Source organism: Solanum tuberosum, unplaced genomic scaffold, assembly GCF_000226075.1.
Source record: "Solanum tuberosum cultivar DM 1-3 516 R44 unplaced genomic scaffold, SolTub_3.0 scf00248, whole genome shotgun sequence".
Classification (NCBI taxonomy): Eukaryota; Viridiplantae; Streptophyta; class Magnoliopsida; order Solanales; family Solanaceae; genus Solanum; species Solanum tuberosum.
Window position 1 is genome coordinate 120047 of NW_006239172.1, and position 14634 is coordinate 134680.

The 14634-nt window shown below is 31.7% G+C and overlaps 1 protein-coding gene across 1 annotated transcript; it reads left to right on the forward strand.

The window, feature by feature from the left end:
• The first annotated feature begins 10811 nt into the window (after nucleotides 1-10811).
• Nucleotides 10812-13637, forward strand: LOC102603986 (protein-tyrosine-phosphatase MKP1-like). The gene is given in 2 exon segments (NM_001288437.1): nucleotides 10812-13346; nucleotides 13548-13637. Coding segments are annotated over 2 exon segments (2625 nt in total).
• The last annotated feature ends 997 nt before the right edge of the window (nucleotides 13638-14634 follow it).

The window sequence follows — 14634 nt, forward strand, 5'->3', positions numbered from 1 at the left end:
TACAGAAATCCCTCATTTTCGCGCATCAGATTAGTGTATCAGCGCTTATATTATTGTATCACGCGCATCAGATTAATGTATCAGAGCTATATAAGTGTTGATACATGCGCGAGATACAATAATATAAGCGTTGATACATTAATCTGATGCGCGAGATACAATAATATAAGCGCTGATACACTAATCTGATGCGCGAAAATGAGGGATTTCTGTAATTATAAACTTTTAAGGGATAAATTGTAATTTTGCCTTAAAAGTATGTGATTTCTATAATTTGCCCAAAGAAAAATAACATCAGGCCTTACTCTAATTCCGCGGACATGCCTACTAAATCACTATGCATAATCTCCCTATTTCCTAACAACAATTTGCTAAAGTGGATAGTAATTTAGTTGATTCAAGCACCTAGCTAGCTATCATAGAGCAACCTCTTGAATAATCTTTCTCACAAATATGCAACTCTTCTCCGCAAGCTACAAAACACTCAAAAAATAAGTGTTCTATATAGAGGACAGACCTGCATTCCAAATTTTAGCATCCTATCTTTAGTACATAGTCTACCATGAATAGACACATATAAGATGAATAACCACTTGGTAAGTTTGGATTGTTGCACATTAGTCTCCTCCAAGGCACACTCGGGTGGACACCTATCAAAACTCCTGGTACATCACTTTGATTGAGAACGTGTGTATTTGTAGCAATTCAGTTTCAGTCATATACATATCTCATTAATGTATGTTTGTGCCTTCAATATCTTTTGAACTATCCAGCATGCTTGCTTCGGCATTGCACCCCACAATGATCCACTTTATCATATGGATTTTTATATGGGCCTTTAGTGATCTTGTGCCTCATATGTGTTTGTTTGGTTTTATTGAGGCAATTAAGCCTAGTGTCTCCCAAAGTGTTCGTCCATGTATTTTATTCCCGTTTAATTGAAAAAAATTACAATAGCAATTCATGCGTCCAGTACCATGTGAAAGTAACTTCTTCTGACACTTCCTTTGTGGTGTCTAATAAGTGCAATTATTTTAAATTGTACTGTTAGATAGGTATAAAGTTGGGTTTAGGTGTGTAAGTGAATTTTATAGACAACTTTAAGGAGTCGTCAATGATTTGATCTTTGTAATACTGAATCATTCTAAATCCATAAAAAAAAAACTGCTAATTTCTATTCTACTTTTTATTAATTTTTCATATCACGGAAAGTAGCATGTTTCTTTTAAAAAATAAATATATTTTTTGAAAGGTAGTCACATGCATTACCAACTTAAATAAACAACTATTATTAACTCACCGCATATGACTATTTTAGATTTGGTTTGTGTATGGAAATTTGAACTATGTACCTCACACGCATTACGTACTTTTTCACGTAAATTGCCTATCTCTATAGTTGTTAACTTAAAAGTTGTGCAAAATCTTCCTCTTGGCTAAGAATATTTTGTCCACATCATGGTAACGTCTTATACACTTAATTTGAAGATAAATTTTGAAAATCACACAAAGTTAATAGGAGAAGAAGATTCAACTAGAATGGTAGTGATTAATGGTATGTTTGGTATAAAAGAAAATATTTTTTTAGTTTATTTTTTCTATGTTTATTTAATCAAAAATATGTTTTTTTTTCTAAGAAATAAGTTATCTAATGATCAGGAAAAGTTAGAATTCATTGAAGAAAAGATGCAAGTAACAAGACTGAAAATATAGATGAAAATTTGTCTCACAATTTGTATTGACCATAACGCTATATATATCACAATATGTCATGTGTATATCTTGTATATATCCTATGTATGTCAAATGTATCACTATTATATACACGACCTACGTGCAATATACAAGCTATACTATATATTGTGTTCTTGTTCAACCTTAAAATTCAAATTCAAAACCTAATCAAATCTTTCTAAACTTTGAGATATAAGCACCTTAAGATATTTTCAAGATTTTGAAACTACACCTAGTCGAAAATGATTTCGATTTTGTGAATATGATTTCAGCGTCATCAATGGTTGCATTTTTACACATTTTTACAAACCTAAATTTGAGCTTCATCAATGGGTGTTGACTCTGGTTCTTCACGTGTAATTGAATATCTCTATATAATGTGATTCCTTAAATTAACTATCATATGCTTATTCGATTATAAATAAGGGCAAAATACATATTTATGTAATATGTTCTTTTCACAATTTGAATTAGTCATGACCTTCTGATCACACGATCGACGATGATAGCAAGGACTCTTACTATTGCATCATTAATTTGAATATGCAATGCATGATGGATAGTTTTATGATGTAACTTGAACAACATTTAATTTATATTCCAAAAGACTAAATATTCTAAAACCTTTTGTCTTGTGCAAGGTAGAATATATACCAAAGTTGAAGTTTCCTTTGGCCACTTTCCTTGACTGGAAAAATGCATGCAATAACAATAATAATAATAATCCAAATGGGAAACCACCATATATATTCCAAATAAATGACAATCACTCACATCACTTAACTTATAGTGCATTGCGCATATTCGTTTTTATCCCATTCTTCACACATCACAATCCTTATGTATTAAAAAAAGACAAATAATCATCTCCCACTATAAATATCACTAAGACACTAATCATATTTTTTTTCTGTTCTAATTTAAGTGAGAAATTAAAAATCGAATTTACTTGCGATAAAAAAATCCAAACAAATTATATTGTTAGTTGTAGCTGTTTAAGTAGCTAAACCTATTGATGTGGGGTGTCCTTTGAACTGTTCAAACATCAGCAAGTGTCAACTTGTGTGCATTAATTTCAATTTTGTAATGTCAATTACATATTTTTATGAGTAAAATTTGCTCATCTTATATTAAAAACCCAACTGCTCTTCTTCTTCTTTTCTTGTTTCTTAGAGATGGATTATATAATTAATAAGGGAGTTATTTGAGTGTCAAATACTTTTTCTGTCCTATTTACATGTCGTTCTTATTAAAAATAGATGTTCATTAATATTTGTCATTTCATAAAACTAATACATAGATAACACTATTCTTCCTAATTTACTCTAGAGAGTTATTAGTCTTGAAAATATGAATTTGACTCATGGTCAATTTAAAATAAATATGTCTATGTTCATTTATTAAAAGTTTAACTTCAAGAAATCACTAAATAAAAGTGCAATGGTAAATTTAAGTAATTTATCAAGAAACATAAAATCTAAAATGATGATATATAAATAGAAACGAAGGGAGTAAAAGATAAAAATCAATTGCTAGTTGGAGTCCACAGTCCAGAGTCTACTAGCAGTATAGGTTAGAACGTTGAACGTTGAACGTTGCCACTTGCCAATCAATTTATTTGACTATGATAGCAACTACTCCTATTTTTTTTAAAAAAATCAATAAATCCAAATATTTAGTACTATAATATATGAAAACAATAATAATGCAATAAAATAATTAAATTTTAATGTGGTTGGTTTCTCTAATTCTACATGCCTTAGGTTGATTATTATAAAGAAAGTCCAAGTTGTAGGTCGGCAGTTTTAATTTGACTTTAATATTCATTTTGTTCCATAATAATTGATCACTTTTCATTTTATACTGTATTTAAAAAATCATAAATAAGAGATAATTTTATTAATTCATCCTTTAAAAAACTTCTTAAGATTCTACAAACAAATGTGAACACTTTCAAAAAGAATTATTTGCAATTGTAACATAAAAAAAATTATTTCATTTGTCTCTAATTACTTATCCACTTTTTAATTGACACACTTATTAAGAAAATAATGATTGATATAATGAATTTACCATTTACCCCTTAATTATGAAGTGGATGAATTAAAAATTTAAGATTTTCAAGAAATTTTACCATTTTTTAAAGTAATTAATTGAGGATATAATAGATAAAAAAAGAATTGTCATTTCTTAATTTATCAAAATAGACAAATAAAAAGAAACAAGTAAAAAAGAAAAAATGAACAAGTTATCAGAGAGAGACAGAAGGAGTAATTAATACTTTCTTAACTTAGTAAAGTGGACAACTAATTTTGGGACAAAAACTACTAACGCTTAGTAAAAAATGCCAACACTTCAATTAATATAAATAGAATTAGTGTCTCGTGAGGAGATTGATGGAGTAGTATAGAGGAGAAAAAAAAGACTTATATATGATGCTTATTGATTTAAAAAAATATACAACGTACAAAGTTCTTATGGAGGTTTATAGAGATATTTTGAGTCTAGAAATGTATATGTAGCTTACATTAGGGCGATTAAAGACATGTACGAGAGAGTTGAAACTTGAGTGGGTCTAATGGGAGGAGACTCAAGCACTTTTTTGTTGAAATGGGGTTGCACCATGAATTAACTCTTAGTTCATTATCTTTCATGAGGTATATCCCAGGAGAGGTGTGTCATGGTGTATGCTATTAGTATATGACATAGTATTGAGACAAGACACGCGACAAAGTTAATAATATGGTGGGAATTTGAAGACAAACCTAGGAGTCTAAAGAATTCGGGTTGAGTGGGACTAAAACAAAATACTTGGAGTGCAAGTTCAATAACGTTACTCATGTGGAAGATGAGCGAGTGAGGAATGATAATCAAGTCATTTCTAAGAACGAAAGTTTTAAGTATATTCTATAATTCATGGAAAAGGGGAGATTGACAATAATATTAGAGCGTGGTTGATGAAGTCAAATTTGGTGTCTTGTGTGATAATGTATCACCAAGACATGGTAAGATTTATAAAGTGATTGTTATACCAATCATGTTATAGGGCGGAGTGTTGGCTGGTCAAGAATTGACACATCTATCCATAAGATGAAAGTAACGAATAAAATGAGGATATTTGAGATGGATATGTGGACATTCTAAGAAAGATAGGAGTAACAACAAATACATTTGGCATAAAATGGAAGTAGCCTTTGTGGTGGACAAAATGAGAGAGACGAGATTAAGATGGTTAGGGCATGTAAAGAGAAGATGCATAGATGCCCCAAATGAGGAAGTGTAAGAGGTTGACTATAATAGGTCTGAAGAGACGTAGAGGTAAACCAAAGAAATATTGGAGAGAGGTAATTAGGTAGGATATGACACACCTTTTTAGCTTACCGATGACATGACCCTAGATAGGTGGGTATAGAACATGAAGATTAGGCAGAAGGTTAGGAAGTATTTGAGTGTTGTCTAGTTTTCTCTACTACTATTTAATTCTTCGATTTTGTTACTTGTTGTTTCATTTACTTGTTTGTCATTTTGTTAGTGTTCTTCTCTTTGATCTTTTATTTTTAGCATGCTTTTTTTATTACTGTATTGTTTTTCATACTTGAGTTCGATGTGTTTTACTTTAATTGATGATTTATCGAAAACATCTCTATCTTTACAAAGTAAGAATGTAATTATCTTTACAAAGTAAGAATAAAATTACATACACACCACTCTCCTCGACCCTCACGTAATTAAAGTGAAAAATCAAATCACTTAATATATTCAAATAGCAAAAGTTTATATTCAAAGATCAAAACACATATATTAATGAATTATTATTTTTGTGCAAGTATCAAACACGATTTTATTTTTACCTTTATCGTTTTTTTGTCTACTAAGGAATGTGATATTAGCTAATATTATCATGATATAAAATTTGATATATCTTAACCTTTATTTAAGTTATATTTTGAATCTTGCAGAGATAATTCATGCATTAATAATATATCATTTGATGTATTGTTTTTATACCTAATAGCATGGAATAATTTATTATTTATTGGTTTTTTAGTCGGTGTTTGGTACTTGTATTGAAATTCAATTATAATTGAATTTGCGTCGTATAGGACCCCAAGTAAGTGTTTCCTACCGAAGCAGGGTCGTCTTAACCCCTAGGCCACTAAAGTCATCGCTTGAAGCCCCATATTTTTTTGGACAAATTACTTAACTACACTCCTTTACTTACCTTAATATCCATTTATCCCTACTTATTTCAAAATTTTCAAAAATCCCTTATTTACCTATGTATCCCGTGTACAACCCTATGTATCCCGCTATGTGGAATGTATCAAACACTATGTATCCCATGCACAACACTATGTATCCCGTGCACAATGCTATGTATCCCGCTATGTGGAATGTATCAAAACCTAATGTATCCGATTCACAATGCTATGTATCCCGCTATGTGGAATGTATCAAACACTATGTATCCCATGCACAATGCTATGTATCCTGCAAACATCACTTTTAAGGGATTTTTAGTAAATAAAAAACTAGAAGGGATAGGATGTTATTTAGTACTTATAATATGTGGTTCCTATAATTTATACTATTTTTTTTGGGGGGCCCATTTTTAAAAAAACAATTACTTATATATGTTATTTTAAAAATTTTTTTATATATACTATGAATGCTATGTGAGATGAATATAAACCTGAATTTCATAAGAAACAATTTGAAGAAAATATGGATAATGAAATCACAAAGTCCCTTGAAGAATCTTTTAGAGTTGATTTCTTTATACATGACTTCAAAATAGATTTAAACCAATTGAAGCATATGAAAATATTTTTGATTTCTTATTTAGTGGTAAAATATTGAATCACTAGATGATGAGAATTTTAAAAAATATTGTCTTAACCTTGAACTTTCTTTAACACATAATAGTTATTCTGATAGTTATGAAAATATTTTTTTGAATTAAAAGTGTTAAGAGAAATAATACAAGTAGAAGATAATGATCTAATGAAAATACTCAATCAAATAAAAAGACTTGATTCTTTTTCAAATATACATATTACTTATAGAATAATGTTAACCGTTGCGGCATTGCCTTAGCCGAAAGAAGTTTTTTCGAAATTAAAACTGATTAATCTTCTTTAAGATCAACAATGTCTCAAGAGAGATTGAATGAATTAGCTATATCATTTTAAAAGGAATTATTAAAACAAATTGATTATAAAACAGTACTTAATGACTTCGCATCTAAAATAGCTAGAAAAATAGATTTTAAATAAAAATATATATGATGAAAAAATGAAGTATTAAGACTCCTCTCTTCAGCTTCGTTTTAAACCCCTAATGTTGTTGAATCGGTCATGTACCGAAAAAAAAATTCATATCTAAAATTAAAACCAAAAATCACTAATTAAGAGAGAAGCTACATCAACCATTACATTACGTTACATCTTCTAATGGTTAATGAAATAACAATAAGTAAATTAAACACCAAAAAAAACAAAATTATCCCATGCCTTTGTATCAAATACATCATGAATACCCTCTCAATTTTATAAAATTAATAAAATTATATTTTATATCACATCATATATATGCCATTTAAGTATAATGAATCAAATATCCAAACAAAAATAATTTTTATATTATAATTCTTGCATTATCAATTCCTCTATTACTAGTCCCAATATTATAGCCCCTTCATAACTTGTTTTTAAACCACGACTAACGTTATTATTGAAAGAAAAACTAACAGTTCGTTTGGCCAAAAAAGTACTTTTGATAAAAAAAAAAAATTATATTTAGCTAATTAATTTAAAAAACATATTTGAATAATAATTTGTATTGATCAAATTTTTAAGAAGTGAGTTTAAGTATATATATTTTAAAGTATTTTTCCAAAAAAAATAAATGCTAGTTTCTTCTTCGCAAAATCAACTTTTGCTTTTACTCAAAAACGCTATTTTTTCTTCTAAAAGATCGGTCAAACAACTCAACTTTTAAAAAAAGTAATAACAATTATAATTTTTGCCAAGAGGCTATAAATTTTTAAAAGGAAAAAGAATTAAATATACCTTTAAACAATTCAAAATGGGATAGTTTCACCCTCCATTTTTGGCTAAAAAATACACTCTAACTAGTAAAATAGATAAAAAATAATCATATTTTTTTTTCTAACCATTACTCCAAATTAAGAATAATCAATTTTGCACTTGGTCGTTTGGTAGAGTGTATTAGGAAAAATAATGCATGCATTAGGTGTGTGTATTAGTAATACCTTGTTTGGTACACTTTTTTATGTCATGTATACACTATATTGTGTATTAAGTTGTGTATTACTAATACTAAGAAATTCTAGGCATTAGTAATACATAAGTAACAATTTAACACTTGCATTAAATTATATAATTACAAAACTACCCTCAAAGCCTTTTAAAAAAACATTTTCCATATATAGTACTTGTTTTAGAAACCTTTCATCTTCTCTGTACTTTGTCTATGGATATAAGGTAAACTGAATATAATTTTTTTGAACAACTAGAACAATAGATTGTGCAGCAAACTAATTTTCCTATAACATAAGCTACAATACATTGTTTCATTGAATTGTTAATTTTATTAATCAGCATTTACATAGTTTGAAAAGACCATTCTTTACTGACAATATGTTATTTCATCTCAACTTTTGAGAGATTTTTTTGTCTTGCTGTCTATCATATTTTATTCATTGTCAATTTTTTTGTATGCATAGTTGAAATGCAATTTGTCATATATCATTATGCAAAAACAACATGAACTTTTAACTAGCTACTCTTCTGCATAGAAATGGAGTTGACACGGAAGAGGAAGGATATTTTTTTGATGTTTTAGCAAAGAACCTTGTTGAAAAGGAAGTGTACAAAGAAATAAAGTGTGAAGGGTATTTTTGTAAACATACATTTTTTTAATAGAAATTATGCAAGATTTGTTATTTCTAATACATCAAACCAAACAGTGTATAAGAAATAATACAGATATAATTAATGCAAGCATTACTAATACACCATATTTTGCATTGTTCTTATATACTCTACCAAACGACCCCTTTAAAGTATACAAAATATTTGCCATTCATCTAAGGCACAAGACAAATGCTCTTAATTGTGCAGATTTGGACAAAAATTTATATTGGAGATATTATGATAGTAGTTTGACTATTTCAAGTGATAATTAATAACGCCCTACCCCCCCCCCGACCCAAAAATGAAAAAGAAGAATATTGATCCATTTTTTCTTGTTTGAAACAATTATTAGGAAAAAAAAGTATTTTAAATTATTTCGATAGTTAGAACTTAGAAGGTATTTTGAGATAAACAAATATTTTCATAAAAGTATTTTCTTAAAACTAAAAATATCATGAGAGATGACATTGATCCGTTTTAAATACTCCTTCCATTCATCTTTAATTGTCCACTATACTAAAAATAGGTGTCCAATTATATTTATCCAATTTAAAAAATCAAGAGATAATTTACCTACTTATATTTATTTTGTCTTTGCTATTAAATACTTACTAGAGCCCGTTTGGACTGGTTTAAAAAAATAGTTTTAAAGTCAAATTGAAAAGACTTTTAAGTCGAAAAATAAAAAGTATGGGAAACCTACTTTTGGTTTTTTACTTATTTTAAGTCATTTTAAACTTATTTTAAGTTATTTTTAACATTATCAAACATTTTCTAATTTATTTAAAGTCATTTTTTTTTACTTATTTTAAATTATTTTTATTTTTATCAAACACTTTTAAAAGTCAAAAACTGATTTAAAAATAGGTTTGACCAACTTTTAAGTCAATTCAAACACCCTCTAAGACATTTTTCAAAGCATTAAATTTTATAGATTCAAAAGAAACTATAGTAATACTACTTTTATTATTCTTAGAGGTATGTCAAGTCTCGACAATTATAATTAAACGAAATTTCCAGGAAGTAAAAATGATGAAATGATGATGTGGTAGTTTGACCAATTCTATTTTGAGTTTATAAACTGCCACCCTGTCATTTTCACTTTTTGTTTGGCATACCTGCGACTCCGTCTCTCAATTCTCTCATCTTTCTTCTTCTTTCTCTCTCTGTATTCATTGATCAAAATTCAAAACAAGCTTTGAATTGGTAATTACTACATTAATTTTTATCACTTTTTTCTCCTTTTTTTTTTCTTCATACAATCAATCATTTTATTTTTTTATAAATTTTTTTGCAGTAATTTTCTGGATATCTTTTCAAGAATCAAATGTCTGCCTTTCCAGTGAGTTTCTTATGACTACTGTTTTTTATTTTCTATTAATTAGTAATATTTTATGTAATTCAATAGCTTGAATATTTGAATGGAATTTTTTATTTTATTTTACGTTGAATTTCTGTCCCCCTCCATAATAGCCGTTGTTTCAGGACGTTTACCAAGTCTTCTTTGTGTTTGATTTGTTCTTAAACGTGTTGATATTAGACTAGTGTCGTGTTCAAGGGTTTTAGGTGAGGAAATGTCATAAAGTTTGAATCTTTAAGTTGTTTGATTCAACTTTGAACAGCTACAAAGGGAAATTTCATTTCAATTCTAGATAAAAAGATTATTTTCTCAAAGTTCACTTTTGGTCATTTCTTTGTTTCAACTTTGAGTAGACACCAAAAGAGGCATTTTTGAGGTTCTTGTTACTTTTTCTTGAATGATTCTTATGTGGGTTTCTTGAATTCCAGATAAAAATTTGATCTTTTTCACCTCAAAGTTCACTTTTGGCTCTTTCTTGTTTCAACTTTGAGTAGACACCAAAAGAGGCATTTTTAAGGTTCTTTTTACTCTTCCTAGAATGATTCTCATGTGGGTTTCTTGAATTCTAGATAAAAAATTGATCTTTTTCACCCCAAGTTCAGTTTTTGATGATTTCTTTGTGTTTCTTATAGGTATAGGTCATCTGGTTTGTCATTGAATTTGTTCAATTTTAGTTTAGACTTGGGTGTCTTGTCCCTATGGTCAGCATATCCCAAATTGAGCCTTCCTTGAACATACACACCCTATATGGCTGTGATTGGTTACTTTGAAGTTTAGAAATGTTGGAGGTAGATGAGAAGGATAGGGTACCAGCTGGTGGGAATCGGAAAACATATGCACGGTCTATTTCGTGGTCCGATAGGTCCCCTACCAAGTCCAGTGCCAAACCACAATGGAACAGCAAAGCACGGGCTTGTTTGCCACCCCTTCAGCCTCTTTCCATTACTAGACCAACTGCTGAGGAGTGGCCTAGGGCTGGATCAGATGATCTTGGTGTATGGCCTAATCCCTCTACTCCTGGTGTAAGGCTTGGATCATTCAGCACTCATGAAGGTTCAGCTACTAAGCAGGCTCCGCGAGAATTTGAATTCAAGAAAGATAAGCTTGCTTTCTTCAATAAGGAATGTTCTAAGATTGTGGATCACATCTATTTAGGAAGTGACACTGTGGCAAAGAATCGAGACATTCTCCGTGAGAATGGCATCACTCATGTCTTAAACTGTGTAGGGTTTAGTTGTCCTGAATACTTTAAGGATGATCTTGTATACAAGACACTTTGGCTGCAGGATAGCCCCACTGAGGACATCACAAGTATTCTTTATGATGTCTTTGATTATTTTGAAGATGTTCGTGAACAAGGTGGGAGAGTCTTTGTACACTGCTTCCAAGGGGTGTCCCGATCAGCCTCCTTGGTTATTGCATATCTTATGTGGAAAGAGGGGATGAGCTTTGAAGATGCATTCCAGCATGTCAAAGCTGCAAGAGGAGTGACAAACCCGAATATGGGTTTTGCTTGCCAATTGTTGCAGTGCCAGAAACGAGTGCATGCTCAACCTGTAAGTCCTACTTCTGTGCTAAGGATGTACAGGATGGCACCTCACTCCCCATATGATCCCCTTCATTTGGTGCCAAAGATGCTGAGTGAGCCAGGAGCTGAAGGACTCGATTCTCGTGGAGCCTTCCTTGTTCTTATTCCTTCTGTTATATACGTGTGGATAGGAAAGCATTGTACCTCGGTAATGTCAGATAATGCCAGGGCTGCAGCCTTTCAGGTAATCCGCTATGAAAAGGCCCAAGGTCCTGTTTTAATTATCAATGAAGGCAAAGAGCCTTCTGATTTTTGGAGTACTCTTAGCCAGGAAAGCTTCTTTTCTGGTGGTTGTGGCAAAGAAAAGACCAAGGTAGACGCCAGTTTATTAGCTGAAAATGACTTGATTACTGATAATATCAGCCAGTGTATTGGTCAAAAGAATGAATATGATCTTGATTTTGAAATTTTCTGCAAAGCACTCGCCGGTGGGGTTGTTCCACCTTTTCCATTGTCAGGTACTGAATCTGAGACATGTCTTCCCGCAAGGCAGAATGGATGGAGTAGATTGAGACGGAAGTTTTCCAGTGGAATAATGAAAGAATTTATCACAGCTTCCAAGTTATACAGTCATACTGGCATAACAAGTCCTGTACTTGATAAGATGGACACAATTAAAGAACTCTCTCCTGCTTTGCCTTCATCACCTTCAAGTCCTCAGTGTGGATCACCAGATTCTTTCTCTTCTTATGCAACCCGCAGTCCAAGTTGGACAAAGGATCCTTGTAGAGATGTGGAAAACCCTGGTCTTGATACAGAACCTGCGCTATCGCCATCTCCTTCATTTAGCTCACTTGATTCTCTCTCTTGTTTTCTTGTTAGTAAACCAAAGTCTAATACCACATCCCCCTCACTCTCACCTTCAACCTCAGATTACTCCAGTTCTTTCACCTTTTCTCCCTCCTCTTCCAATTGGTCTGACTTGGCATACCTATCTGCACAGCCTTCACCCACGAGATTTGAACATGAGGATCCTAATTTTGCGAAGAATGATTTCTTCAAAGTAAGTTCATCTTTACTTTGTAAAGGATCACCCTTTCCAGCAGCAGAGGAAGCATTTCCAACCAGTCGTGCTCTTAGACGGGCAAACAGTTGTTTACAGTACAAAGAAACTTCCCCTTCACTAGCAGAGCGTAGAGGCAGTCATCCTCCTCCTATGATGATGTTACGTTCCAATGATGATTCCGCTCAAATTTCAGTGAAATTGGTGAGAACATCATCATTTTCTCTTCCTAATTTTGAAGACGATACAATGAAGTGTGTCGAGTGTGACAGCCTTAATGACGGAGATTTTGTTGATAGTAGTAAAGAGGAGCTAATGTTAGATGCTGAGAATTCGATAACTGACAATCAACTCCAAAATGGAGTTCAACCTGTAGATGATGTATCTGGCAGTTTCAATGACCATCCAATTGGCATTCCCATCCAAGTCGCAGAAACAACTGATATAGGTCTTTATCAATGGCCTTCTATGCATAAATTAGGCTTGTCTTCTGTGGTTTTCGATTCAAGGTCCGTTTATATCATAGTCATTCCTGACTTGAGTTTAGATGAAAATAGTTCCAGTAGTTTGTACATCTGGATTGGGCGTGATGTGCAATGGAAGGAAAGTTCAGATCAAGTGATCAACAATGATTCCATGTGTGAAGATAATCATGTCCATTGGGAGAAAGTTGGACTCGGTTTTCTTATTCAGAAGGGCCTGGCCACTAGCTCTCTAGTTCAGGTACTTATTCTGCCTTTTTTTAATTAAAAACGAAACAGAATTGGTAACGTGTGATCTTTCCTTATGTGTTTGTTGTTACTTACTTGAATAGATGCAATCGTCCTACGTTAAAATTTATCAAGTGGACATTGATCTAGTCGTGCATTGTCATTTTTTCACAAATGATTAATTAGAACTACTTGTTATTTGACTTGAATGCAGATAGTGAAAGAAGGTGAGGAACCTGAGCAGCTTCTTAAGCATCTGCCGTGTTTCTCATTTGATAAGGCATTAGATGTTGGGGTCAAGTAGGTTTTGATAAAAATGCCGCGATTACCATCTGAGGTATGCAAAATCCTTGCTTTAGTCCTTCTGGCAAGGATCTTTGGTTAGTGAGCATCCCAAGCAGAAAAAGTCGAAGGTTTCTGCTTGTGTGATGTTGAATGATACAAGGAGAGGATTAGATTTCTCTCGTCGAAGGACATGTACAGGGAAGAAGTTGCTGTATAGGAGGAGTTGATAAGTATATATACTACTCTTGTTGAAAAATAAGTATACTGGTCCCTTTTCCCTGTCCATACCATCCAAACTACATTCAGTAACAAAAGGTGTAATGTAATAGTCCCTGCATTGGGACATTTAGCATTGTTACATACCCAAATTCTCTTAAATGTTTTCTATTATAAATTGTTCAATGTAGATTGGGGCTTGTTTGGCTCCACAGCTATTGGAATATGAATGTCCAAGATATAAACTGTTTTGTCCTTAAAGAACTTTGAATAGACTATATTTGGTTGCACGTGAGATATTTGAAGTTGAGGCTGAATATTATATCCACCAAAGGAAAATAGTACCACACTAGAAGTTGCATGTTGGAAGAAATAAAATGGGTTTATTCAGAAAATTTGATTGGATTACAAATTCTTGAGTGCATTGTGACAACCCACATAAATTGAAGAAATAGATTTTGGTTATTAGATTTATTACACCTTCATGTTTCTGGGATTTACCAGCGAAGGTAGAGGTAAAATCTTGTACACATAACATAATTCTTCTCGGACTACACTTGTGGCATATATAGCCTTGTAAACACTATTATTTTCAAGCTCTGCTTATGAAATTACACCGGTATGTAGTCGTGTGTTTCTTAGGATTTAAAGAGAGTACATACGTGTAGGAAAGATGGAGGATTTAGGATGAAGAGGAAGTGGGGCTGATGAGTGATGAAGATGAAGTACTATAATCTAGAAACATGCCTACACGATTATTTTTAAATTGAAGCATAAATAATTAACGTAATAAACACTGT